Genomic DNA, 27,150 nt, shown 5'->3' with positions numbered 1-27,150 from the left:
GTTATTAGACGGCAGACTGACACTATGGTTGAAGGTGATTTACACTTGTAAATAAATGTTTATGTATCACTCTGAACAGCAAGCGGGCAAACAAAGAAGCTCTTTTTGAAATCTTGAGCCATTTGCTCAAAACAGACAAACGCTTAAAAAAGGGAGAGGGAAAAGAAACAAGAATTAGTGTGCAGCGCAAATATTCAAACACACAACACAGTGACCAGATGAGGAACAGATAATGGTGTTTAAATGGAGATAAGCAGCATTTCTAGCAGAGGAACAGACTCAGATTCAGAAAATTCATTAATTCATTACATTATATTTATTAACTTATAAAAAAAAAAAAAAAAAAAAAGAAAGAAAAAATACTGACCTACTCAGTAAGATAATATATTTTATTATTGTTTATTGATTTAATTATTCTAAACAGAATACCTTTAACAAGTCTTTTTTCCGGAGGGTCCCTCTCCGATGCACTCTGATATCTGCTGTCTGGGCTAGAGCCTCGACTAGAGAATCTGAAAACGATACATACAAAAAAAAAAATTATTAGAAAACATGAAAATGCACAGCTTTGCCTCTGTCAACACGAGTGATGTTAAATGGAGTCGGTGTGAAACACAAAGTATCATAGTATCATGTCTGTGCTTCTGGTGTACAAGGACGGAGGATAGAGGATATTGATAAACTGGACATCACTGCGAAGTCTTTGATGGACTTGCGCTTGCTTTCAAAGCCCTGAGCACAGGTAGTACATGAGGTAAATATCAAAGATCTTAAGAGCGAGAAAGAGAGAGAGAGAGAGAGAGAGAGAGAGAGAGAGAGTTCTGACCCAACAAGGGCAGAGAACATTCTGCTGACAGAACATCAGGTGCTCCCCCACATCAGAAAAATACCCCAGCTGGGAGATTTCTGAGAATATTTTGCACATTATTATTGTTATAGCATTCGCATAAATGAGCTGTGCATGTTTTATCTTTATTTATTTTTCTTACCTTAAAAATAAACTGTCTGAGCTTTAATTATACTATAAGTAATATTAAATGTTAACAAATAAATAGGGGATAACCATGTCAAATATTCTGTACTGTAATAAAATAAATTTGTTTGCTTTTTTTAAGCTTAAATGCTTTTAAAAGGATAATATGATGTGCATCAAGATTTGCTGTATTAAAATGAAAGCATCCCGCATGAAACTGTGACAAGCAAAAAAAAAAAAAAATCTAAATTCAAATTCAAAAAGACCTTAACAGCAACTCAAAAATATACAATGTATCATCACATCCCACTTATACACACTAATGCACAGTCTCTCTACAGCGAACTGCCAGGTATTTATATCCCATACCAAAATGCATTCCACAAAAAAAAAAAACTGAACAAACTAAACTAGCATGTGATTTTTAAACATTGTAACATCATTTCGGATTTAGGAAAGACATCTCGGCAAAGATATCATTACGGAGGGTAATCACCGGCAGCAATGTACACTGATAAACATTCCCACATATTAAAAAACTCGTCCTTAATTGTCACATGTGGGAGAAAGCCATTGACAAACAATGTAAAATGAGCAGAGTGAGGCATCTTTACCCAGGTTGTGGTGTGGTCTCTGAACAATGCCGCTTTACAGGGGACGGCAGCCTTTGTTTCAGTTCCTCGTTGACTTTAGGATTAGCTGGAAATATATAGAAGGTATGATTAATTTCTCAGAGAACAAAAAAAAATGCTTTTCATCACAGGCACTCACTCAGTCTCTTTCCATTAGACTTAGAAAGGTTAGTATTAATTATAGCCCGTCAATATGATCTCAGGGGTGCTGGGCGGAGAGCGATCTTTAATAACCTCTGGAGCATAGACAGCAAAACAAGACAGGCAGCTTTAATTTGCGGAGTGAAATTGTGCTGCAAGACTTTGCTTTATCCCCTCCACTGTGTACCGGAGCTCTACCTAACAGTTTATGGAGGACTAATGAATGAGGTCAATTAACAAATCGTAATCCCAACGTGCAATCGGTTTAATGCTTTTAGCCATCAGGAAAGTAAACACTCATTTAATACAGCTCAAGCCATATCAGATCCTCGTTAGGAAGCACCAATTAAAGTTCAGCTTCTCAGGTGTAATTCGTGGTAATTGATGGTGGATAATTCAGTTCCATAAATGCAAGTTAATTCATAAGCAAGCAACAAATAGGCTGGAGGCAATTAGGAGCGCCGCTGACATTCAGAGATGGAGCCTGTTGCTGGGTGCCGCTGCCTGCAGCAGTGGGAGTGGGCTTCCCTCTAGTGGTGAAGTGGCTAAGACCAAAAAAATAAAATAAAACAAAAAATAAAACAAAGCTAATTATTCTTTAGAAGAGGGTTTCAGTGTAGATCTGCTGAGCTAGGATCCGGCCAACACAACAAGGCTGTGTTCTATAGGACATTCCTGAACTTTCCAAACGGGACAAACAGGCCTGTAGACCTGTGATATTCAGAGTTATGGACCAGCTATATTTCCAATGGAAAAATAACTTTATAATATCTTTATATAGGATAAAGTCTAGCTTAACATGTGATCTTCTCTCGATCTTATATTCTGTGACTGCAGAACTAATACCTCAAACATGTTCCAACCTTTCTTGAGCTTCTCTTATCACCGTTTCATCATCTTCCCTTGTAGCACTGCATACATTCTAGTGTTGCAATTGTGTGTTCTATAATAATATGCAGCATTTCACAATTCCTTTATTTTTTGGTTTAACCAAAACTTTGCAATAGTTAATGCTTAAAACAGTTTACTGATATCTATATATATATATATATATATATATATATATATGAATTTCATTTTTAAAACTAAATTATTAAGAAAGCTGCATATAAAATGAAGCTAATGTTTGCTACTTATTTCCAGCTAATAATCATTTCTATTATACATTAATGTAAGGATTTCTTAATTAATCAATTAATTCTTTGGTTTTTATACACTACAGTGTTAGGGGTGCGGCATACACAACTCTGAAAAAAAAATAAGAGACAGCTTAAAAATTATGAGTTTCTTTAAATTTAACAAATTAAAAACCTCTGGAATATAATTAAGAGGAAGATTGATGATCACAAGCCATCAAACCAAGCTGAACTGCTTGACATTTTTGAACCAGGAGTGACAAAGTTGTCCAAAAGCAATGTATAAGACTGGTGGAGGAGAACATGACAAGATGCATGAAAACCAGGGTTATTCCACTACGTATTAATTTCTGAACTCCTAGAACTTTATGAATATGAACATGTTTTCTTTGCATTATGTGAGGTCTGAAAGCTCTACATCTTTTTTTATTTCAGCCATTTCTCATTTTCTGCAAATAAATGCTCTAAATTACAATATTTTAATTTGGAATTTTGAATAAATGATTTTTGTAGTTTACAGAATAGAACAACAATGTTCATTTAAATTGCATAATCAGAGAAACTGATTCTGAAACAGAATGGGTCTCTTAATTTCTTCCAGAGCTGTAGAATCTTACACAACAATATAGTTGTTTTTTTATCAATTATGAAATAAATGTGTGGTATTTTGTCTTGAAAGCTATCTATTTTGTATTTGTTTTGTACTGTGAAGCTTTAAGTGCACTTTTTGTTTAATTGTTTATGTTTGCAGTTTATATGCATGCACTACATATTATGTGCTTTAGATTTGTGGTAGTAATTTTGTTACATTAAATTACACTATAAAAAGACATAATATTGGTAAATTACTGTTGTTTACAAAACATACAAAAGTTAACAGATTTTTTTTTGCTACCGAATGTTTGAAACAGTAACATTTATTTTGCTGCTGTTGCATATTCTTGACATTATTAAAATCTGTTCAGTGCCTAGAACATCGTTATCACTAAAATACTATGATATTATTTTAGGGGCATATCGCCCAACCCTAACTGGTTTTTAGCAAATATACACGATATGATAACCATCTAAGTCATTGTTAAGAAATTAGCCCACAAAAAACAGGGAGAAATTTAATAATATGCTGATGATTATATCTATAGTAAAAAAGGGAGGAAGAGCAAGATAGTGAGGATCTAGAGAGAGAGAGACAGAGAGAGAGAGAAGGAGAGAGAGAGAAGGGGGAAAAAGGCGCTAAGCGTCTGCACTCTTGGGAGGTTGGGTGCTAGACTGGGGGGGGGGGGGTGACCCCTGGGGCAGATGCCAGTGGAACGTTATCCCTGTGTTGTAAGCCAGCACACACAGCTCACACACTATTCAGCTCAGGCACAGTCAGGCGTGAACGGACAACTGGCTTTTTGTGCGAGACGCCACGGGGCTCCATTAATCTCAGTGATAGACTCTGGGCAGGAGCTGGCCCTGCGCGCAGGAGTTTCAGACACAGGGGAGGTGGAGAGGACTTTTCAGCTGGTAGGTACGGCTGAGAAGTCGCGTAATCCTTTATCATGAACATGAGAAAGTAGCTTTTGAAAAGAGAAAAGGGGGAAAAAACAACGCCGAGCATACAAACGTGACCTTTTGATAGTCTGGTAATTTTCAGTGAGGCACACCGCAAAGAGCTCTGAAAAGGGCGCTTTACCAAATAAATTTGGATTGATTCACTGATTGACGTTGTTTCCTCCGAGAATTACCCAGGAGCAACTTAATGAAATTGATATTCGGCAATAAACCAATAGCGAGAAACAGAAAAGAGCTCCCTCTGGCTTAATGAAAAGTTTGAAGTCTGAGCCGCATGCGATGGGATGCCTGCTTCTTCTGAAGAGTTTCTGTCGGCTTTCCAGATGGTAAATTAGCATCACATCTACATTTCTACATAATCTGCAGCTTCTTCATGACAGATTAATGAGCTATTAGCATTAGCACACACAGAGCTCGGCTGAAAACCACAATCATTATAATGCATTTATAATGTGCTGTGGCCAGAGGAGGTCTTCTGCAGTTCAGCCAACCAGTACCACAATTTAAAACTGTCCAAAGGAAATCAACATTTGTACGTTTATTTATAAAGTCACGTCACAGGATGAGCTACGTGACATAAGCCGTATTTAAACATGCCATGCAACAATATGCTTGAAAAAAAAGTAAAAACTTCACTATTCTCAATATGTTTCATGCGACATCTAACAAAGACAAGTTGTATCAGCCCAAAATAATTTGTTTACTACAGTAAACAGTACAGTATACTACTAGAGTGTTTTATTAGATCACAACAACTTCTTATATCACAGGCAACTCCTGTTTTTTTATATCCATATATATAGACATCACAGATCAATAAAAAGAAATAGTACAGTCCTTAATACAATGAAAATATTTCAGAAAAATCATACCTTTTTTGTATTTATCATACACTACCAAACATACACTGAGACAAAATCCAGTGACCACTACAAACAGTACAACCAACAATAAGACTTTCACTCTCTTTTGTGTTTAAGTTCAAACTTTTCTCATTTTAATTTGTCCTCTACTGTCTCCCGATGATCTTCATTTTCCTGTCTTGTAGACTTTACACTAATTGCCTCTGTGGGCTACTTATTATTCATGTACAATTATTGCAGCGTAATGTCTTTAAATCCTTTTAAATGACCATTCATGCATCGCATTCATTGAAAATGCCTTTGATGTCCGTCAAAGATGGAGTTCTTCAAAAAGAAATGTCTAAGCCCAATTACGATCAACCAATACAGGGTTTTGCATTTTTGTCTAATATAAACTCAATTTCATTAATTTTTTAAGCTCCATTTAATACATTTCTGCCGCAAAAAGTTTCCAGATTCCTCAGTCTGTCATTTGTATTCCAGCTGACTTTATGAATATTAATAACAGTGTTATCCTGATTAAATGGGCTTCATACAAAATCCCTGTGAATCCGCGAGCTCAGGCTTCTCATCTTACCGATTCTTTATGAATTTTGATACGGACATTAATCTGGAGAGAAACATAAAGCAGGTTTAATTGTACAGCACAGCTTTCTGACAAAAACACGGGCATGAATTGATTCTGGGAGGATAAACAGGCTCTTTTTACACTATTGTAGCATACAGCACCTGGGGAGAGCATGCTGTGTGCTTTGATTGTCACGGGCTGTTGTGAGGCAGTGAGTGGACCTGGCTTCTGATGGATCAAAAGATATTTTATTGACTCGCTGCGAAAATACACTGTTTCATCAGACGGCTACAGTATATGAGAGGCTGCACATCTGTCTATTTACTCCATTCAAATCATTGACTGGCTGTTTTATTGCAATGACTTGCAATGTGTTAAATGACATCAATAACAGAATGTGATGTTTAATGTAGCTGGACACACAAACACAGAGTAAAAGAGTATGAGAGAATTTACTGGTCTGCATTAACACTTGGAATGAAACTGAGGCATTTACAAAGACCAGCCTCAGATTTATTAACTGTGTAAATTAAGTTTACCTGAAGCAGACATAAAGCTTCTTTACAAATGACCAATAGACACACAGATCTATCTAGAAACATCCACTTTTGAGATGTTAGATAGCATCACCATCATTATACTTTATTGACTTCTCTTCTTCCCGACTAGATAAGCTTGGAACTAAAAATAACATGTAATTACAATCATTTGAGCCATTTAAATACATCTTCTGAACATTTATAATGCTATTGACCTTTACAAACGTCATATTTCACTGAACTCGTCAAAGTGTGAAAGGAAAATCAGAAACAAATCATCAACCTGCCATTCTCTAAATTATAAATATCCACCTGCCTGAGTAAATGGTTAACCAGTTCGGAGAGATATGGTCTTGAAGTGTGAAAGGGAGGCAGTAAGATGATCAAAGTGGTGAATGACAAATGGAATATTGGAAACACTGGGGCTGTGATGTGTGTCATGACGCAGGGGTCATGATTCAATTTACTGTGATACTTTGAGCAAATCAATATATTGTCATTGTATTGGTTAGTTTTAGCATAACGTAAAGCATAAAGCACAATCACATGCATTAAATTGGCTTAAAAGACAATACATGAATACAAAGTATCTAATAGGAACAATAGGATGAGCACAAAATGAACCACTCTCTGCCATCATTCTTTACATATCAACAATTCAAAACTAAAACACTCTCAGATCACTCTGAAGAGTGAGGAGTCTCTAACTTCCTGCAGACTGTCTGAAGTATTGAGTGCAGTAGCCCTTTGTTTCCTGGATGATTGAAATATCTAATAGGCAGAGTAGGCTCTATGCGATGGGGGAACGTGTCTTACAGGCCTAATCTCATTCTCAGGGCAGGCGTGGCAGTAATTGAATTGAGATTGGGGGAAATGAGGAAGCAGTGCCGTCTCAGATCCCCCTGATGGATCCAGCCTTGGAGGCATCTAACAGGCCGAGATTCACTGATCCCCAGGCATTAAGAGGGGAGGCGGAATGACCTGCCAAATCTACCCGGATGAGTGCCTCATTTTCCCCGAGTTCCAGCTAATTTGGGTGTGGGAAAGCCACAAGCTCTATGGAAAGACAGGAAGCACTTCTATCTCCTGCCTCCTGCACTAAAACACTGTGGCCTCCAAGTGAGTTCTGTGAAGAAAACGATCCTCGGAAGGATTCTGCATCATTAAATCCTATACTGAACATACTGCGCGACCGTGCAGTAAAGCAATTCTCTGATACATTCAGAACAGCTCTAACTTCTTAAAAACAGTACATATGGTTAGCCAGCAGATTGGAATCCAAACCACAAAGACAACAAACAGGGTCATTTAATTCCTACTGTTGTTGCAGGAACACGAGTGAGTAAACTCTACACAGATTACATGATTTATAATTAATGCTCTTAAACCCAGCATTTGAATGAAATCATGTGTAATTAGATCTGACACAGAGACTAAAAACTGAGGCTCACTTTCAAACAATCAACTTATTATTCACCCTCAGATACAGTAGTTTGGTATTTAACACGGACAAGTTCTGGAAGCTGTTCTTTCCATAACGGATAGAGATATTTTTTCAGGACCTAAGCAATTAATCCTCTACTGTGTTAGTCAGATCATGCCATCATCCAGTTAATTCACTATATTATAGCATGGAAAAGAATAGCTTAAACATGAATGTGTCTGCTTATTGACACATCCTAATCAAATAGACCTAAATAAATTATAGTAGGATCTGCAAGGGTCCAAAAGGTATAAACTCTGAGAGCCTACATTAAAGACTTTTACTTCAGCTTAAAAACTTTTACTTTAGACACTGTTTCCCATGAGTGGTCATGACTTTTCTAAAAAATATGTTATTTTGTATGCTTGCCTTCAGTCTCTTCAGGTAGAAATAAATGGGAATTAGCTCCAAGTGGTCCAGCATGCTAAGCGCTGCCATTATGTTTAGGAGATCAGAACAGTTCGAATCCTGTTTATGTACCTTGCCATCAACTACTGGAGCCCTGAAGGACGCACAATTGGCCTTGCTCTCTTTAAGGGTGATGTAGATCAGCACAAGGCATCTGTGTGTGCTGCGAGTCCTAATGAGTGAATTGGGTAATTCATAGTTAGATGTAAGGTGAAAGATTATGTGTTTTGCTATTTACTGACTAAACATTTACTCTGTTTATTCAGTTTTATTTTTGAAGGATTGCTTTTTAATATAAATAAAAGGAACAATTAGATAAACCTTTACAAATTTAAAAGATGATAATTATCATTTATTTTTTTAAAGAAATTAAAGATATTGCACTTGACCTCCTTTGAGGCAAAGCTGCCTTCCATTCTGGCTTCATAAAACCCATTTCTGTGGTCGAACAGAGCTCATTTACTGATGTGCATCATAAGATTGTCTGTTAAACACACAATCTAGCAACACATGTGCAAAGCAAAGCTTTAAATAAGTTGTTTCAGTTAAAGCACTTTGTCAAATACCATTTCTATCAAATCTTTTTGATGTCAACAGTGAATAATTCAGAGAACCTATACTCTATCTGCTGAAGGTAACCTCAAAATTGGCTCTGTAAATACTGGCTAAGCTGAGATTTGCATTGGCTAACATTTGGGAGGGAGAGGGAGAAGGTATTTGATGATGAGCTTAATGCAGTGAATAAGAGGAGAAAACAGGTGGGAGTGAGCCATCACTCATATTTCTCCTAAGGCATAGGATGTGAAGATACTGGAGCAGAATGAACGCAAGGAAGACTTTTACTCTGCTCAGGTGATTTAATGATAAATTATGTTCTTATCGTAGATTACAAGAGTGACTCTGCATCTTCTTTAATGAGCAGATTATTAAAACATGAAACTTTATAGAAGCATTTTAATGCCTGTTACAAATATTTTAATGCAGTGAATGATTATTATTAGTAGAAGCGGTAAGTTCTGCATTGCTGTACTGCATCTGCTAAGGTAAAGTTAGATCAGATAACATTACTATCCTTCCCCTGTACAGGTTGTATATTTCAGCTGGAAAGCATCCAGTTTGTAAAGATGTAGTAATATTAAATCATGCAAATAGCTTTTTTTTAACTTAAACCAGCCATTTATCAGCTCTCCACCAGCTCCCTTCCTCACTCATTAAGCTCAATGTACTCAATGCATTTATACACAGCTAACATGGACTCATATTGATTAATATTGCTGAGCATTTTCACCAGTGTCTGAATAAACTGTATCTTTACTCACAGTCCCCCAGTAAATAATCGGAAATCAATTAGTTAAAATGCAAAAGATTATATTAAACGATAAATAAAAACTGTTAATTAATTTAAACAGGCTATTAGTGTTAATCACTTGTTTAGAATCAAAGCTAAAAAAACATACAGCCCCGAAAAACACTAAGAGATGATAAATTTATTTGATTTTACCAAACTGAAGACCTCTGGAATATAATCAAGAGGAAGATGGATGATCACTAGCCATCAAAATCAAGCATAAATGTATCCAAAAGCAGTGTGTAAGACTGGTGGAGGAGAAAATGCCAAGATGCAAGAAAACTGTGATTAAAAACCAGGGTTATTCCACCAAAAATGTATTTCTGAACTCTTAAAATCTTGGAATATGAACTTGTTTTCTTTGCCAGGTCAGAAAGCTCTGCATCTTTTTTTGTTATTTTAGTCATTTCTCATTTTTTGCAAATAAATGCTCTAAATGACAATATTTTTATTTGGAATTTGGAAGAAATGTTGTCCTTAGTTTATAAAATAAAACAACAATATTCATTTTACTCAAACATATACCTATAAATAGCAAAATCAGAGAAAATAATTCAGAAACTTAAATGGTCTCTCAATTTTTTAAAATAAAAAAAATCAGAAATCTCTTTAAAGAAATAATTAAACTTTTTTACATTTGATATATTTACCAATATGTACTTCAGGTCAAAAAGTTGATAATGTAATTATTGTGACAGGTCTAATGAACTTTTTACTTCTATTTCAGTAAAAAACGCAACTCATACTTCAACTTTTACTTAGTAGTTAGTAGTTTCAACTTGAATATTGTCATTTTATTACTTCTGAGTATTAGAAGGAACACACAATAAGTGGTAATTTTCAACAACGTGTATAAAAAACAATATTATATGATTGTGACTGAGTACTGAACAATGCTATAATGCACACAGTTTGTATAGTAACTGTGATGTAAACTGAATTGTTTATGACTCACTGAGCGCTCTGTTCAGTTATAAACCTGCCATAATTACTTTGTGACATTATAACCATGTTCTTAGAGATTTGATTTATATGTTGAAAATCCCTCCTTCTCCTCCCCCTAACCAAAAGAAAAGCACTCCTTTCTGAGTAAAAAAAAAGTTCAAAGCAGGAGATTAAAAGCATTTTAACCCGAGTGTATAAATGTGGAGGAAACAAAGCCTTATTGTGGCAGGTAAAGTTGTGAAACTGGTGCAAGGTGGTGAAACAAGTCATGAAGCAGCCATTAGTCATCTCGGAGACGCCGAGTAAGAGAGGTGGGGCTCCAGGATGGAGTCAACTCAAGGTCAGCTGTCTTACGAGAGACGCTTGGACTGCGAGTTTCACCCTCTCGCCTTCTTGCTGCTTCAGTCACCGGATGAGTTTCGCTGAACCCCTGTCTAAACTTAAGTCAAACAGAGTTTAAATTTCTCAATCAGGCTCAAATAAAAATGGTTATACCTTTACAGTCAATCAAAACCTAACAACAAGGGGGGCAATGCAAGAGTGAAATTTAACCCTTTTTCTTTACAAGGCAACAGTCAAACGGTAACAAATCCAGCCTTATTACTGTGCATGCCACCTCGACTCAAGCCCAACACTAAAACACACACGTAGCTGGTGGTGCAAGGATCCTCGGCAAACACATCTTCCTTTGTTCTGTAAATCCTTTCTCCAACACGCACCGCAAAGTTGAACTTTTGCGACGCGCAAGTGCCGAATTCAAACAGAGCTTTTCTCGCCCTTTCTTTTTTTGTCTTTCCTAAAGGATGAGTGATGCTCGTGCTTCGACCTGTCCTTCACACAAACCGGCTTTAAACAGCGGGGGACTGAAGTGCCAAGGCTGTAGAGTCAACACTCTACAACATTCCAGGGTTCTCTTTCAGCTGAAGAATATTGAGAAATAAATGAGCTTCATTAATAAAAAATAAAAAAAGTCAGTCTGACATACAAATATTGCCAGCTCTCCACCACAGTTGCTGGCACGGCAGGAGGCTAAGGCATGTAGGTGGTACAGTGTGCACACAGACGTACATCATCGCAAATATTTAGAGAAAAGCTGATGTAAAATAGTATCCACACGAGTATCTCCTCTTCACTGAACACAGGCTCATGTTGATCTGCTGAGGCTATAGACAGATCTGTTCTTTATAGAACTAGCAAGTCAGTAAAGTACAAAGCAAATCCAGGGAACATGCAAACATACACACACAAAGAGTGCAAATTTTGAATTGCACAGGTTCAAATCATAAAGGTTGGTAGAGTACAAAAAATGCTAATTAAATTAAAATAATAAAAGACTTAAAGATTGAACGATCCAAAAGCCATTAAGATAATTTTCTTCATTATTATTCATCAATTTCTGAAAAAAAAGCTAGGAAAGGCCAATATAGAACCGATAATGAGGTAAAAAAAAAAAATTGGAATTTCAAACACATGATATCAACACATGATTGTGATGATTCATGATTTAGTATAAAAGCAGGATCCACGAAAGCCTGCGTCTCTTAAAAAACAAAGATGGGCAAAGGATCTCAAATTTATTAACACATACTTGCTCTTTATGGTATGGGGATGCAATGTCAGCAGCACACATCTGTGATGACAGTATTAACACAAAAAAAGTGCATCTTGGAGTTACCTTAAAGAGGACATTTTTTTTCCAGGGACGGTATCTTAAATTTTTCTACAAGAGAATGCCAAACCACATGCTGCAAATATTATAGCACATATTAAAAATACTACGCTGTGGAGTACAGCAAAGAGGGTACAGGTAATGGCCTGGGCCTGCCTGCTTTACTGGATTTTAGTGTCTGCAGGAAGAGTGGAACAAAATAACACTTGAAACTCTTCATCGCTTTTAATGGTTGTAAAAATAATGCTTTACTATGCCATGTTTTTTAATGCAGGCCTGAAATGTGAGAATTAGGGGTGTGCCATATCATATCCTACACGATAATATCGCCAAAAAAAAATTATATTGTGAACGATATTATACCCTGAAATATCGTGCCATGTTACCCACCCTTAATGATCACATCAGGGTGCTCCTTTTTTTGCTGTTTTTAGCAAAAGAAAAAATCACACTGTTCTCATTTCCCATTATATATCTACTAGAGACAGATTATATTTGTCCAGTGTCATTTGTTTTTTTATTTAATAGCACATTATTAGTGCCATTCTGGATCACTGACTTCTGTTACAAAACTGATAAATTTCTTGTTTTTTTTTTTAATATCTCAGTTAGGGTGTGCCACATCATATCATATGCAATAAAAAAAAATCATTTTGGTGCTGTAGTGTTTTCTTGAATTAATTTTGTGAATTCAGTATTTCGTCATATCGTCAAGAGTATCGTTATCGCGATAATACCATGAAATATCGTGATATTATTTTAGGGCCATATCGCCCACCCCTAGTGAGAATGGATATACAGTACATCATGAAAAAAAAATCATTTAAAATTATGAAACATTATTTTGCACTTGCATTTTCACAGAGCAGAGATGCTAAAGCGCTTACAAAAAAAGGCTAAACAACCTGTGAAATGCACCCAAAGGCCTGGAAGTGATTTTGGAAGGAGGAATGTGTTGAAGGATTGAAATGAGGCCAGGGCAACAGGACCAGGCACTCAGTCCTCATTACCACTTGATGTTTGAACACAGGCCACAGGAGTGACCGTTTGAATTGCTCCCTGTTCAAACAGTTCCTAAGCATGTGTGGTTCACACCAAAGCCGGGCCTGTTTGTTTTCCTCTCCGCTTCGTGGGCCGTCACTAGGTCTGCTGGAATCCCGCGACTGGGTGGCGGGCTAGTTTGCATTAGGGATGCATGATGACTTTGAAATCATACTGGTTTCAGCAGACTGCTTAGAAAAACAGCACTTGATGTGTTTATGGTTCACAATGTCACAATTACTGCACTAAACTGTCTGCATTTCATTAGCAAATTCTTCAGCATTTGTATCCACATTAAATAATTAAAATACCCATAATGTTAATCCAGGTACTGTATTTATTAGGGTTGCAACGGTATGAGATTTTCACGGTATGATAACCGTCTCAGAAAATACCGCGGTATCACGGTATCACAGTTTGTTACATATATTATTAAACTGACCCTTAAAGAAATTACAACAAAGGTTTTTTGTTCAATTAACTATTTATTGTAGAAACCTGGAACAACTATATAGATAATGTCTAATTAAAAAACATAAACTGTACACCATTAGGTGAAGGAAACCAGGTTTTTCCACTACTCTTAAGGGCATTAAGGGTGTATTAAAAAAAAAATATATATATATATATATATATATATATATATATATATATATATATATATATATATATATATATATATATATATATATATATATGCTGAGCAGCTGAAGCGGAGCAGAGTTGCGCATGCGCGGGTGAGTTTCTCCGCTGGCTTGCGTTTTACCGGTAATAAGCAAACACACACGGTATGATAACCGTGCATTTTTATACCGTGAAACCGGTTACCGCTGCAACCCTAGTATTTATTATTAATTGTTAAGCAGTATCAGCAGACCTACACATGAAAAATACTGGATATCTGCTCTGCTCTTGCAAAATCTGAGTACTGCAGTAAAAAAACAAACTGCCTTTCTCACAAATAAAAAAAAGTGACTGGAAAAAGAATCCTTCTGAGATGGAGCCAATGCTAAATGCACACTTGTATAAGTGGGACCTGATCCCTCATTCTGGTAATTAATTCTATGTTCACCTAAAAATGTATTTTTAATGCAACCTTGACCCACTTTGTTAACACGATCAAATGAGATTTAAATGATCAAACAGGGAAATAAAAACAATCTTCAACACACTTGCTTGTATTGAGTTTCAGTTGTGTTTAAATGTTTGTGTGAGAAAATGTTGGGTTTCTTTTGGTGATAGACCATAGTAAGTAGCTGGGTTCAGTTAAGCAGTGCCCACCCTGGGTCTATTCCTTAAACCAACACACAGAGACAAAAGGAGACGGCCTGTGGAATCCTCTATCTGTGTGCCTGTGATTCCACTCCGGTGGACCACCCACTTAGGCAGAGGGCTAGCCTGTTAGGCCACACGGCACTCAATTCCAGGGATTTTGAACTTCAATGGGACCCACAAGGAAGCCGCAAAAGGGCTGCAAATGCGCCTCTTGCCCTCTATGAGGCGAAGCACGGCGGAAGGGGAGCTCGGGGTGGGTGGCTGGTGGAAAAAGCCGAAAGGACAGAGGACCACACCGCAGCCGAGACGTACCACCGTAAGCCGCAGTTGGCGGAGCAGAGCTGACGGGACTAAACAGTACATTTCCTGCCTGGGAGGCTAGCGCAGAGGGTGGGGGGCTAAAGGCTAAGTCAAAGGTCGATCCACCTGCTAAGAACAAAGCTTGTTGAGACTGTGGTCTTTTCTCTCGCCCTCCTTGCGAGGAATAGCAATTCAACTCCATAGGAAACTCGCACTGTTTGTTATGATGGACTTGCACGTGTGCTTTGAATGTGAACTGCAAAAGAACAGTTTACCCGTGCAAGAAAACAATCCACCATCAGACCACAGATCAGTAGGAATAACACAAGCCAGCTCATGGCAGTGAGATTATTCCAAACAAGCGTAGACAAATAAAAGCAGCAGGGACACAGAATGTGTAATAGCACATTCAAATACAATTCCAAAGGCATGAAACTTAATTCTGGATCATAGTTGTGACTATGTAATTAGTTGAGAGCCCACAAAAAACATTCAGACAGAACTGTAGCTCAGTTGTTATACTGCTAGAGTACTGGGCGGACATTAAAAGAAACCCATGCTGGGCAATATAACCTCAAATCAATATTATGAATATTTTACCACAATAAGGATGAATGAACATTTTATTATTTTAATTAATTACAGCTGGCTCTGTGTTTAAGATCTTCTTTATGTTATTTTCATATCTCAGGCTGAATAAAGCAATCACGTGACCACACATGCAGTAATATGTTTTTAAGAGGACATACATGAACACACATAGTGGGGAAAGCGTTAACAATAGAAATAAATAGAAACAAATAGATGTGGTGCAGTGGAAAATTGCATTATGTTAGAGGTTTTGAATATCAGTTTATATTAATTTTCAATTAATTGCCCAGTCCTCATCTCAACAACTAAAATATAGCATCTGATCCTTTAACCTTTTTTACAGATACTGTTTTATTCAGGAAACTCTCTTTCTGTTTTCCTGCTTAAAGATTTTCCACACGGCCAAAGTTCAGGCCTACAGGTTCACACATTCACTGATATTAAGATCTGGAATGAGGGTGGAGGGAAGGGTGGTTGGGTTATTTCAGGCCAGCTCATTTTTCTGAGAACAGAAACAGCTTCTATGTATAATTTGCATAGATATTTGTATTTACCACTAAGAGATCTTGATAAAGTACATAAACATTCCCTTAATTTACTCTACTCAAATAAGTTTTAGGAACTGTGTATATGATGAGGATTGTTTTGGTGTTCTACTAGGTCTGCACAACTGTTAAATTCAATAATATATGTATCTTTCAAAAATCTCATAGCTTTTTTATTTCGTTAACATTTTAAAATGTGTACTCATGTATTGTACTTCTGAAAACATACTACTGCATGTCTGTTATAAAAGCAACATGAAAAACACCATGTCAAAGTCAACAGAGCAACTTGAGCAGCTTGATTCAAAAATCAACAACTGGAATATATGAAGGTTATTAAAACTTCTGTACATAACTTTTTTTTTTTTAGCATTTTACAGTATTCCTTTGTAATTTTTACCAATTATTAAAACTTGTTCCTAGTATAACAGGTATTTTTGGCTTTTGAACAACAACATCATTGTATTAGGGTAAATGCATCAGGTATAGTCCAAATCTTTCCTTAAAAAAAGATAACTAATGTACCACCCTGACTGCTAATTTGGCAAAATGGACACATCACCCCATCTAATAATGAGTAATCATCCATAAGAATATTCATGTGGAAGGATCCTATCAAGATGGGATTTGACACCTGTTATTTCACCTGCATGGGCCTCATTAAAGTGACTGGGATCCAAGCAGCAAAGTGTTTCTTGTTTTAGAGGGAATTAGGGATTTGCTCATTGTCGTGCTGGTGACGAGTGGCTGCCAGTGGGATCTAGAAGCTCATCAGAAGCTGCACACACAGTCTCTGTGGAAAAGGTTAATAACTATGAATTAAATTAACCTACAAGCCAGATTAGGCTCGATTGGGATGGTTCCACTATCTCTCAGTAAAGTGACATAGAAGAGGGAGCAGCTCTGATAGACCTGTCAGCTCTGAAACACAGAACAGTATATATAATGTACTCAATGTGATATTATTATTGCTTATGCCCAAATATGCATTATCTTGACCATCCTAATAAGCATGTTTACTTGTGGACTGGAGTCAGAAGACCAGTGAGAAGATCAGATGTGGGAGACACTTCAGCACACCCATACACAAACTTGGGCACAGAGCCATGTCTGCCTGAGGGCACACGCACACAACCAAACCGTTCATTGAGTGTGTGTGTGTGTGTGTGTGTGAAGCCACAGGTATCAGGATGCATGCTAAGTAAGATCCTGTTTCAGGTACTTGCCTCCACCCATCTCAAGGATGCAGTGCTTTAGGCTGAACCACACCAGGATGTCAGATCATCACCCAAACATCAAGAGAGATGTTAGATTAAAAACAAACACAGACAACTGAGGAGGACACGGAATAAAGATTACGGTCTAAACTTCTGACTTCTGTCTAACAGTGGGAACTGAAGTTGATAAGGACCTGAGAACCAGCCCTTTACTCAAACTTCTGTTTCCAGCTAAAAAATAAGAGCTATAATAGAGGCAATTCCAAACTGTTTATTCAAAAATGAAATTAGCATATTATACAGTATGCAGCATTTGTAGGTATGTAGACTTTAATTATGTAGACATCGGAAGAATACAGGGCATCTCCTCTGTAAGTAACACTAGATTAGGGTTGGACGATATTGTAAAAAGAAAAATAAATAAAATGTATTTTATTTTTTTTTAAATATATAAGCGATTCTCAATTACAATTTACATTTTTTCTGCTCTTTCACAACTGAGAAAAAGGTTTAATAATTGTATTGGTATTTCTTTTTCTTTTATTGTTGTTTTCTTTACATTTACATTTGCAAGGAAGTCAAAACCATGCAAACACATTAAGATGAAAACAAATGTTAAATTTTGCTATTTTTTTTTAGTAGCAACACATACAGCTTTTATATTGGACACATTGCAAAAATAACCTCAATTCAATTAGGGGGAAAAACAAAACATTCTATATATTAATTTTTTATAGGTTCTATATGCTTTCTATTTTAAAATGTACAAATCTCATTTATTCCTATTTAAACAATTCAGTTACTCTCACAATACTACACTAGATTTTTAAAGGAAAGGTTCAGAAGGAGATAAACGGAAGCACTGACATTAATAGATAGAAAAAAATTTGACAAACATTTTGTATTCATGATATTTGTATTTAAATCTAATTTAAAAATATGTACTTACTGGGCTTTGTTTGCTAAAGGCAACTTGGGACAAAAATATTCTTACATAGTCGAATGAGGAGTATAATGAACAGTGTGTGTAGCAGTTCAGACAAACTCAACTCTAAGATGCTGAGAAAAACTGATCCTGATAAATACAACACCAAATCCGAATTGCATGGGAAAATACTCATTTAAAAAATGCAGCGTATCTCTACATGTTATTTGACTATCTAATTGAAGACAGTATGAACAGTTTGAAGACATTTCTTACAATACTGATTCATCTGACCACAATACATGTCTCCACTGTGTGATAGTCTATCCTTGAAGCCTCTGAGCCCAGAGAAGTCGACTCCACTTTTTAAATATTTCAACTAGTCCTAAATTATCCACATACCAATTCCAACTTTTTGAAAGTGTTGCATGCCTGAAATGGAGGAGTGGGTGCAGATTAATTATAAACAAAATTTTGACCAGACAAAACCAGAAATATCTAGGGTTCATATTTTCTGCAAAAAAAAAAAAAAATAATAATAATGAACTTTTTTTGGTATTTTCCATACTTTATAACTTCAGTGTAACTCTTTGAGAATTGTACTGTAGGTTATAACATGTGAGCCTGGTGTGAGGACTACTCAATGTATGCGTTTTCTGTGTACATTGTACTGTGAGGAAAGTCATGATATTAGAATAAATACAGTCAGCAGTGCAAATATGTTGTTTGTCTGTAAGTTATTGATAAGTTTGAAAAAACACAGATGAACTGTATGAACTTGTTTAGTTCCATCTGAAGCTCATTTAACTAAAGAAATGATTACATAAACTAGATATGAAAAGGTGAATGTAAATAATGTAATTTTGCTTTTTAGGAGAGCTTTGGAAGAGGTTAATGCATACACCAAATCATATTTTGTTTGATGAAACCTTGAGCAAGGTTTTTGGCTCACAAACAGCCTTAGATGTCATTCTGTCACAGTATAAGGCACTGTACCCAACCATAGTATGTACCAGTCCAGTTTAATTAAAGAGATAGAAAAGGTTAGAAAAATGTATTTAAAATCACATTCTAAAACATGATCAGTATTCTCTTTTAAAAGGAACTCTCTTCCTTTTTCTCTCAACATTTCAAATAATGAAAGCTATAAAAAGGAACTCTGTACACTGTAGATGTCCCTATTGTTACTGTTTCCTTATCCAATAATGGTTATGATGCCTACATACGGTCATCAAACACTCCATCAGTCAGTCAGTCAATCAGTCAAATAATGTCTCATAGACATAAGCGTAAAAGTCTCCTAACTGGTCCTCAAAAAGAAAATCAAACACCTGATTTTAGCTGATTCATAATGCAGAGTTCTCACTAGGAATAAAAGAAAGAAACTCATCACAGTAATTTTAAATCCACAAAATGGACTTTAAGGTACTGATCAATTAAGGTCTCAGTGGCATTGAATCAGCATTTTTATTTGATATGCTGCAGCGGTATGAGCCGAGCAGACCTCTTTTCTCATTAGGACCTAGACAATTAGTAATGCCTAAAATAAAAAACAAAAATGGTGAAACAAAGTTTAGCCAATCTGATGCTGTTAAATGGAATCAGTTAACTGAGAGAATTAGAAGACTTCGACACCGGACACTTTTAAGTCTAGACTGACAATGCTCATGTTTGGGCAGGTTTTCAGCTCAGTTTAAAACACTATTAACTCTGCAACATGCCTATTATGTAGTACAGCATTTGAACCCCCATTTTTTGTTTAATTGTCTATCTTTTAAACATTGTTTTATTTTTTCTCTTTACATATAGTTATTTGTTTATCATATTTTTGTTTAAAGCATTTTTTACTTTTATTGTTGTATTTTTCCTTGTTTATATAAAGTTATTTGAATTGTCACTGTGTATGAAAGATGATATTCAAATAAACCTGTCTTGCCTAATGTGAAATAAGAGTGCCCTCTTGTGGTGAGATTCTAAAATGCTTTCCGTCCTTCTGTTTTATACTGTTCTGTAGTAATTTAGGATTTATGGGGCTCTTTCACAGCGTCTGTACTATATTTAACCTTCCACTAACTGCCAATTTTCAAGTACACTCAAACCATGTTCACACATCTATAAATCGAGCATGTCTTCTCTTGACTTCCTTTTCATGTACATCAATAAAATCCTTGCTCAAAAATGCATTTTCAGTAAATGCAGTGTATAATGAGAACTGTAACTCTGATAAAGAACATGGCAATCACTTTCTGATTTTATTTCAGTCAGAGTAGACTGAACACATTACGCATCAAAGGTTATTTAAGTCAGACTTAAAGACTACAAGGCAAACAGCTTCAAATAAACAACCCAGAGCAAGTAAATAATAGGGTTCAAACTTACCTTTGTACATATCAACAAGGGAATCCTTCAGTTCTTGTTTGTGCTTCCATGGTTCGTCCTCACTCTCCGAGCAGCTCTCCCTGAATCAGAACAGAGGATATTAAAATCAAACCTGCACTGCCTTCACAACACACCAAGGCTTCAAGGTGCAGGCAAACTTGGCCTAGTCCTTTATGAGTCTACTAACAAGCTGGTCATATGCCTGCACATCTGGGTCAGACTAATCTCCTCAGCAATGTCCCCTCAGCTCAGGGCCACAATCCCCCATTCCGTTAACTCTCAGTTAAGACTGCACGATTTTGGAAAAAACAACATTGAAATAGTTTGTTTTGCAATATATACTTCAAACATTACAGTAAAAAAAAAAGAATAAAAAAGAGTCAAATAAATAATATTAGATATGACTCTATTCCTCTTGTAAATACATCACGGAAAATAAGAAAAGTACAGATTTTTCTTTGGTATTAAGCAATTTATAGCATGACAATTTTATTTTGGCTTATGTGAAATTACACAACAATAATCCATTAATTTGACTAATATACATTATATATATATATATATATATATATATATATATATATATATATATATATATAGCTCTGGAAAAAGTTTCATACACTTATACTATACATCTGTTGTGTAGTTGCCTGACTACTACAGTATATAGATAGTACACTGCACAATATATCGTCTAAGCATCGTCATCGCAATGTGCACGTTTGCAATAACATTGCAATGACATTATAGCAATTTTTAAAATTAGGTAATGAACAATGTACATCTTTCTATATTTAATCTGCCACAGGGAATCTCAGTAGTTTTGCTAAAAAAATGTGTTTTGCTGTAAATAATTATCTAAATGTACTGCACTTTTCCTTAACTGAAATATAATATAAGGAGGCTATTTTTTTTACCTTGTTTAATATAAAAGCTGCTTGTAAGGTTGAAGAAAACTGTATCCCATTTATTAAATCTAGCTAAATTAACCTTTTGTTTTATATTTGTTTTATACCTTTATATACATAGTTTTAACTCCATTGGTAATGAAACATGCCTATTTGATAGCTCTAAAATGTGTGGAGAATTACTTCTATAACTCTTTTTATTATTTTTTTTGTCAGATTTTTGCTGGCATCTAATCCTGCAGTTTTGGAAATGGACTTTTGAATATCCAGCTAGAGTGTATAATGTGATTCTTCTTGATCGGACAGACATTTTTGTGTATTTTTTTTTCCTATAGGAATGAATGGGATGCACAACGTTTGCTACTCTAGCTATGATACAAAAACTTTGGTCAAAAACGGCTGCAGATCTATCGCTAAACTCTCCATCACCAAGTCATTCCACCACATAGTTCCTTTAGCAACAACAAATGCTAATACTGTACTTTAGGTCATGGTTAAATCCAGTCTGCTCCATTTGCTCCATTATCACTGTATGTACTCTCTCGAGGGGTATCTGGTTAGTGGTGCCAAAAGTCTTTACTCTGCTTGGACTATGTATGTTTGAGCCAGAAAATAGAGCAAAGCCAGCAACAACCTATCAACTACCTGGAATACCACAGCAAGCACATAGCAACCACACAGCAATGCCATAACAGTTACATAGCAACACAATACAATACAGCATGTAGCAACACTTGGCAAAACCTTAGAAACTACCATCTACCAATATCATGGCAACACAATAGGAAGTATCTGGAATACCATAGCAACCACTTACCATACACAGCATTTATTGGATTATTATAGCAACAAAATCACAGCTGCCTGAAAAATGGAACAACTTTTACTGTACAACCATAACGAAGTTACCATAAACTATTGGTTTATTCCAAGGCATAAAAAGGGTTAGAGAACTGTTTGGCAACCGAACATGTTCCCCAGAAAAAACGTTAATAAATTAAAAGACTGAATAGTTTATATTGAACAAGGAGGCGTTTATTTAAAGTCATTGTTCAGTGTTTTCTTTAACAGATGAACAGGTATTTTAAGTGGCAGCAGCAGCAGAACTTTGCAGTAGTAAAAAAGTGGCAAAATGAATACAAATCCGAACAAAGAATTTGGGGTTCACAGACCCACAACTGTTAAAACTGGAGCTCCAGAAAATTAATTAAATGCAAGCAAAACATTAGAGCACATTTACAAAGCTATCAAACACAAAGTAACAAAAAACACCTGTTCTGAGGGACAAAGAGAGGTTGAAAAACATTTCAAGTATTCAGGATCTGTACTTTTAAACTAGCAATTAATTAGTACAGGTTTGGCAGGTAATGCTCATCATAAGGAAGCTGCATATTATAATTCTGGGGCATGATACGTTTCTTAAATGGCAAACCTTGAGTTCTCAATAACTTTGGACTTCTCTTAGCAGCTAACTGATGTCCACAAAGCAGGGCAAGCGCATAAAAAAGAATTAAAGTGCTCTCAGCTGATAAATTAATTCAATAGCAGTTAAGGAAACTGTGGAAGTCAATGTTAGCAAGAAAGGTGAAACAAATCCGCATGTGATAGCAACGCCCTTCACGAAGGTTAAAGCGACGCAGGAGTGGAGATGCACTATTCTACTGTGCAGTGTTCTTTAATAGAACAGTGAAGAGAAGGACATCTTACAAGCAAACTCCTCACAACAATTAAATTTCTGCAAGGTGAGACATCTGTGAAAATAATTTGCTATTACTATTTTTCTATACTTTTTCAGTTCATGAAATGAGATTTGAGTAAAAGCTCAAGTGCTTTATCAAAAATGGACTTAAGTAGTAGATGAAGTGTTCTTTAAGCATCACACTTGCGGAAGTATTTAAGTACTCAACATCTTTTGTAAAAAAGAATAATTACCCAGTAGAGTGCAGGTACACATTTTAGTGCAGCAATTATACTTCTTTAATATACACCTCTGTGAAATATAAAATAATGGTGCTTTACTTTTACATTGAATTCTTTCACAAAAAAAGCATACAGCCATAGTGGAGGTGCATGTGGGGGCATTCATCAAAATGAAAATAGTTCATACTTTTTGTTGTCAGATACCACTACTTACATACATACATACATTTTGGAAGCAGACCCTAGTAATTCTATTACACAATGAACAATTTCACATCAAAACCCTAAAAGTCTTTGTTTAGACAATGTAATGTAAATATATTTGTCTCAAGTGATTTATATATAAGTTAAATATTATAAAGACACTACACACTAACAATCAACACTGTTGGTATTACTAGCTGGCTTGCAGTGTTGGTCAAATGTGTTAAATACTCTTAATTATTACAATATCCCACAAAAGAAGCCAAGAAAACAAATAAGATCCCTTAAGTTCAGTTTGAGACTCAGTTAGTGCAAAAAAAGGAACAACCAATAAATTTATAACCATAGCTCCACTAGACCAAACGTCTGCTGTGTGTGTGTCTGTGTGTTTTACTCAGTCTTTCTTTTTTCTTGTTTCACACCGAGCTTCAGAAAGTTGTTAAACACTCCAGCACTCACCTCGCACAATACAGCTCATTCTCCAGACTTGATATTTTATGTTTCGCCCTTTGGACAGCGCTTTTAACGTCGTGTGCCATGCTCCTTAAATTCATGAGTCAGAACTGAAAGATAACTCTATCTGACAGCAGGACTTTACACGCAGCGTCTCCGTTTACACTTAACCTACAGGCAACTTGATACACAGGAGAGAAACAACAAACCCCCTTTGGACGGGGAGCCGGTGACACACAAGCAGAGCACAAAATAAAACACGTATAAAGTTTTAGCAACCAGTTTTACTAAGTTAGCTAAGTTAGCTCACCTAGCTTACTAACTTAGCTTCACTGCTAGCTCAGTTGGCTAGCTAGTTAGCTAACTAACGTTACAACAATACCACACATAACCTGTGATTTCGTTCACTAGTTTACCTAGTTAACTACGTTCACTGTCAAAACTTATTTGTGAGCAAGTTATTATTCCGTTTATGAGCTGAATATCAAAGTGAAAGTTAGCATTCAGTGACTCGCAATCAACATGGCTTTGTAACTTACCATGGAAACCACGGCGAGCATGGCTGACTTTCTGTGTACGTTACCTACACTACTGTGTAAAAGTCACGGAGAGACTTCCTACAGTACAGCCCGGGACAGGCTCCGGATCACAGCCCAGAGGAGAGCAGTGGGGGAAGTGAACAGAGCAGAAAACCTGATGATACGCGATCTGTCCACTAGAGGAGGACAGACGATGGGTTTTGGAAAACGCTCATCTCAAACTAGGTCTGGGCGAATCTCAAACGACCTATCGCTCCCTATATAATCACCAGCTACCTAGTGCACTACACAAGGTTTAAGGGTCCTATGGGTAAATTTCAGTATAACCTGCATTTTGTCTCTAAAGCATAGTTTTTGAAATTGATTACACCAATCTGTAACAATACAACTTTCTCTGAATAAACACATTTTAGAAACATAGAGGAATGTTAACCTTCACTCTAGATCGTGTACATTATATATATATTTTTTATGTAAGCATGTGCTTTTGGCAACGATTCTTTTTAATAATCCTTTAAAGTGTTTAACTAACCCAACAAACCCTTTTTTATTTTTAACATGCTTTTAAATGATTTATACATTTCAGTTATTTGTATTTGTTATTTGTAGCTGCTGCATGTTTAACAGATATGTGACTTTACAACCTTCACACTGTTTTATTTATAAGGAACTGAAGACACATGCTGACTGCTCAGGAATTAATAATATTAATTAAATCTAATATTTTTCATATTGTTACCTTCCTAAAATAACCACCTACATAAAATTTCCTACACCCTCAGCTGAACAGATCATTTGATTCTACACCTTTAGGATAATGTCACAAGTGTGGCTAATTTATTAAAACTAGGTCTAAATAAAATGTGACTTAAGCAATTTTAATAGCTTTCCAAGATTTAGCTAACTTCATTAACTAATTTACACAATGCAGGGCTCATCCCCAATTGATAAGGGATGAGATTTGTACTCTAACATAAAGTTTTATTGAGTTTAATTAGTCTGCAATTTTAGTAATTAATAATTACCCTCTATATGCTGTAAACAGCCATTATGAATTTATGTATGTATTTGTAAAATAAATAATAACTGTGTCTGAAACTTAGGAAATGTTGTTTACTCCGAGACTGGAAGTCAAAGTACATATTTTTCTATTTTTATTATTTAAGATGGAAATTTAAAAACATTACAACTAAACTTAGCACTAAACTACAGCAACTAACATTAGTGCAATACATGATGTGGACGTAACATTATGCCGATAGACATACTCTACAGTGTTTATGTTGTGGATTCAGGACAAGCTTTCATCCACAGCTTTTACACCTAACCCCTCTTTTGTCACCACAGTTTTTAAATGTCTGGCACTTACACACTGACACATCATGAAACAAGTGGGAATTAATCAAATACTAGTTGGATGTCCTCCCTCCCCCAAGTAACACAGACTTGGTTACAGCCATTATATTTTTGTGCATCTCATATTTGATCAGATATATGTGGGGGTGTTCTAAAACATCTGACCTGTAGTGCATTTCTATTACTATTACAATTCTATTACTATATTTTAGTGCCATTTAATCTCATTTAAAATCTTGCTAATTACTTACTAATATTAATGACTAAACTTAAAAACATGAAATGCCATCTATCGATATGACATCAACAATGTCATATTAATACCATGCTCTTCATCTCTGAAAAGAGAGATTACTGGGCTCCAACAGCATAAAGATGAGTGTACAAGTTTTTATCTCATATAATCTTGTCCTCTCCTTGTCCTAAGAACAATCAGTCTCTAGCAGTTGAATAATCTTCATGCCTTTTAAAGTCTCTGAAAAAGTTGAAAAGAAATGAGTGATTAGAAAATGTCTCTACACAACCTTACGCTATGTGAAACGGTCATGTAGGCCATTCTGAGGAGAGTTTAGTTTGTTTTCCTGTAGCTCATACTCTTGTGGTCAAAGCTCACATTATTGTTATTTTTAGTTTTGCCCAGCACAAGAAAAGTGTACTGATAAGAGCAGAACATCTCAGTCCTATAAAAATCATAAACAGCTTCCAGCAAAAACATCTTCAAGGCCTGAACAGATGAGGCCTGAGAGATGATAAAATGCCTTTATTTGTCTGCTCATCAAATCATAGAAATAAAGAAGGTCAAGATGACAACGAGAACATATTGTAAGACAATTATTTAGTATGTTTCTAAGGACATTTATGTTTAAATATATTCTTACTTTTATGTGTTTCTATCTATCTATCTATCTATCTATCTATCTATCTATCTATCTATCTATCTATCTATCTATCTATCTATCTATCTATCTATCTATCTATCTATCTATCTATCTATCTATCTATCTATCTATCTATCTCTGTTGTGTACACTTATTTAGTGTGGCTGCTTCTCTTCCTGAGAGGAGATCCTGTTCCAAATTAGAAGGTACTTTATGGTAAGTTCCAGCCCCTAGGTCTACGATCACTACCTACTTATTTCCTCCCTTATCAAATAATGGGAACAAGCCTTATTTACTGAATATCTGCTTTGCAAATTCTAAACATTTGATGAGAGCATTACTGTTATTTATTTTTGC

At 35.8% G+C, this 27,150-nt stretch overlaps 1 protein-coding gene across 5 annotated transcripts in view; it reads right to left on the bottom strand.

Annotated features, from left to right (window-relative positions):
• The window catches only part of mipol1 (mirror-image polydactyly 1), a 75,387-nt gene extending 50,587 nt beyond the window's left edge, over window positions 1-24,800 (bottom strand). Inside the window, exons 1-5 of one of the 5 annotated variants that reach the window (XM_049464068.1) lie at window positions 24,560-24,800; window positions 24,027-24,201; window positions 20,536-20,615; window positions 1,588-1,672; window positions 430-512 (exon numbers count right to left, since the gene is read on the bottom strand). In XM_049464068.1, the coding sequence (XP_049320025.1) occupies window positions 430-512; window positions 1,588-1,672; window positions 20,536-20,615; window positions 24,027-24,121 (343 nt within the window). In that variant the 5' untranslated portion in view covers window positions 24,122-24,201; window positions 24,560-24,800. The remainder of the gene's footprint in view (window positions 1-429; window positions 513-1,587; window positions 1,673-20,535; window positions 20,616-24,026; window positions 24,202-24,559) is intronic. The other 4 variants (XM_049464064.1, XM_049464063.1, XM_049464065.1 and 1 more) reach the window with 4 other exon arrangements.
• Window positions 24,801-27,150: the final 2,350 nt, after the last annotated feature.

The sequence above is a fragment of the Astyanax mexicanus genome, chromosome 14, assembly GCF_023375975.1.
Source record: "Astyanax mexicanus isolate ESR-SI-001 chromosome 14, AstMex3_surface, whole genome shotgun sequence".
NCBI lineage: Eukaryota > Metazoa > Chordata > Actinopteri > Characiformes > Acestrorhamphidae > Astyanax > Astyanax mexicanus.
This window is presented reverse-complemented; position numbering and strand designations above follow the sequence as displayed.